Source organism: Buceros rhinoceros, unplaced genomic scaffold (genome assembly GCF_000710305.1).
Source record: "Buceros rhinoceros silvestris isolate BGI_N320 unplaced genomic scaffold, ASM71030v1 scaffold11860, whole genome shotgun sequence".
NCBI classification, from domain to species: Eukaryota; Metazoa; Chordata; class Aves; order Bucerotiformes; family Bucerotidae; genus Buceros; species Buceros rhinoceros.
This window is the reverse complement of record NW_010389069.1, coordinates 13,960-15,681: the sequence shown is the minus strand read 5'-3', so window position 1 is coordinate 15,681 and position 1,722 is coordinate 13,960. Positions and strand designations below refer to the sequence as shown.

General features: G+C 58.8%; 1 protein-coding gene across 1 annotated transcript in view; it reads right to left on the bottom strand.

Annotated features, from left to right (window-relative positions):
- Window positions 1–1,275: 1,275 nt before the first annotated feature.
- The window catches only part of LOC104490517 (chromosome unknown open reading frame, human C1orf186), a 1,297-nt gene continuing 850 nt past the window's right edge, over window positions 1,276–1,722 (bottom strand). Inside the window, exon 3 of the mRNA XM_010132815.1 lies at window positions 1,276–1,482. Coding sequence (XP_010131117.1) covers window positions 1,276–1,482 — 207 coding nt within the window. The remainder of the gene's footprint in view (window positions 1,483–1,722) is intronic.

Below are 1,722 nucleotides of genomic sequence, written 5' to 3'. Positions count from 1 at the left end.
CGCAGCTGCGGGCAGGGCTGGCTGGGCACGGTGGCTCTCCTGGCCCTGGGGAGCATGAAGGTGACTGGATAAATGCAATCACTGCAAGCAGGGGAAGCAGCCCCCTGGCGAAGGGAACAGCCTCCCCAGCGCATCCAGGTCACAGTCCCAGGCTCAGCTCTGCGGGCGGCACAGCCCCCAGCCTGGTTCTGTCAGAGGAGATTGAGGTGCTGTGTGAGGCCCTGGGAATTAACTCCCGACTTCAAGAAAACACAAAACATGCTTGATCACTGGAGGGACGCTGGCATGTGCCCCAGCCCAGGGTCTGACCCCCCTGCAGCTCTGCTGGGTGCAGGCATCACTCGGGGAGGGGAGAGGCAGGGGGACTTTGGTGCAGTGACAAAGCAGGAAAAGCAGAAGGTGGGAGACAGGGAACAGCATCCCATCCTTTCCCACAAGGCACAGAGCAATGTGACCTACCCAGGCTCACACAGAGACCTGCAGTCCAGTCCTGCGTCCCTCCCAGCCCAGAGGGACCAGCAGCCAGCCCAGGAGTGGGGGGATAAATGTCCGGGGAGCCCCTCGGCCATTTGCCAGCTGGGCTGATGACTATGGCTTTCAGCTGGAGGAAGGTCCTGGCAGAGCCACCCTCCTTCCCCAGCCTTAGCACCCATCTCAATGCGTGACTGGGGGTCAAGCCACCCACACCAGCAACCCCAGTGACAGCTCTGAGGGTGGTGGAGGCTTGGAAAGGTTTTGAGCCCCAGAGGAAGAGGGGTACAGGGAGGGCGATGAGTCTGGGTTTGTCAGGCAGCGAGGGCAAAGCTGGCAGAGGAACTGTATTTAAAGAGTATTTTAGGATAGCAATCAGCAACAAAAGCATCATTCAGAGGCAACGCCAGCCAGTTTGGGTGGGTATTTTGAAGGCCACTGCATTTCCCTGCCCCAGCTACATCCCTTTTGAAAGGGTGGGAGGTGGGTGGTGGTGGTGTTAATTTGCTTTCATGAAAGGAAAAAAAAAAAAGGGCCCTCACCCAACACTGGAGAGCACATTTCAGCTGTGGAGGAGGAACGCTTCCCTGCAGCCATCAGGAACAGTGATGCATTTCAGTAAAATACCAAGCAAATTGTCTGGGTGGGTTCGAGTGTGACAAGGAATAAAAGCTGGCGGGCGTCAGCCGGTGCCAGGCGCTGACGGGGGCGAGGGGCAGGGGAAGCCCTGGCCATGCTGGGGGCTGTGGGCATCTCGTCCTGGCATCGGTCTGACTCCAAACCCCACCAGCAGCACCCCGGGAGTCACAGCTTCACCTCGGTGTACTCGATGGACTTGGACGCCATGGGGCTGGAGCAGGGCCAGAAATCCAGTTTCATCTTTTTGGGGTCCATGTTGACATAGTCCATCCCAGCTTTCACGTTTTCATAGTCCCTGGTGGAGCCTGGCCCATGGCCTTTCCCTGGGAAGACCAGCGACGTGTAATTGAGGTTTTCTCCTGAGCGGGGGCCCTGCAGAAGCAGACATAAACCCCAGGTCAAGCACCAGCATCCCCGGGGGGTGGCTTTGCCCTTGAACGCACCCCAAAGCGTGCAGCTGTTCAAGGTTGTGCCCAGGGATCTCCCCCCTCAACGGGGATCTCCCCCCTCAATGGGGAATGCTGCGCACGGCAGGTGACCGCCTTCCCCCAGCTCCACTGCTGGTGTTTCAGTTTGGTTTGATGCATTTGCCCCACGCTGCTGCACGCTGGG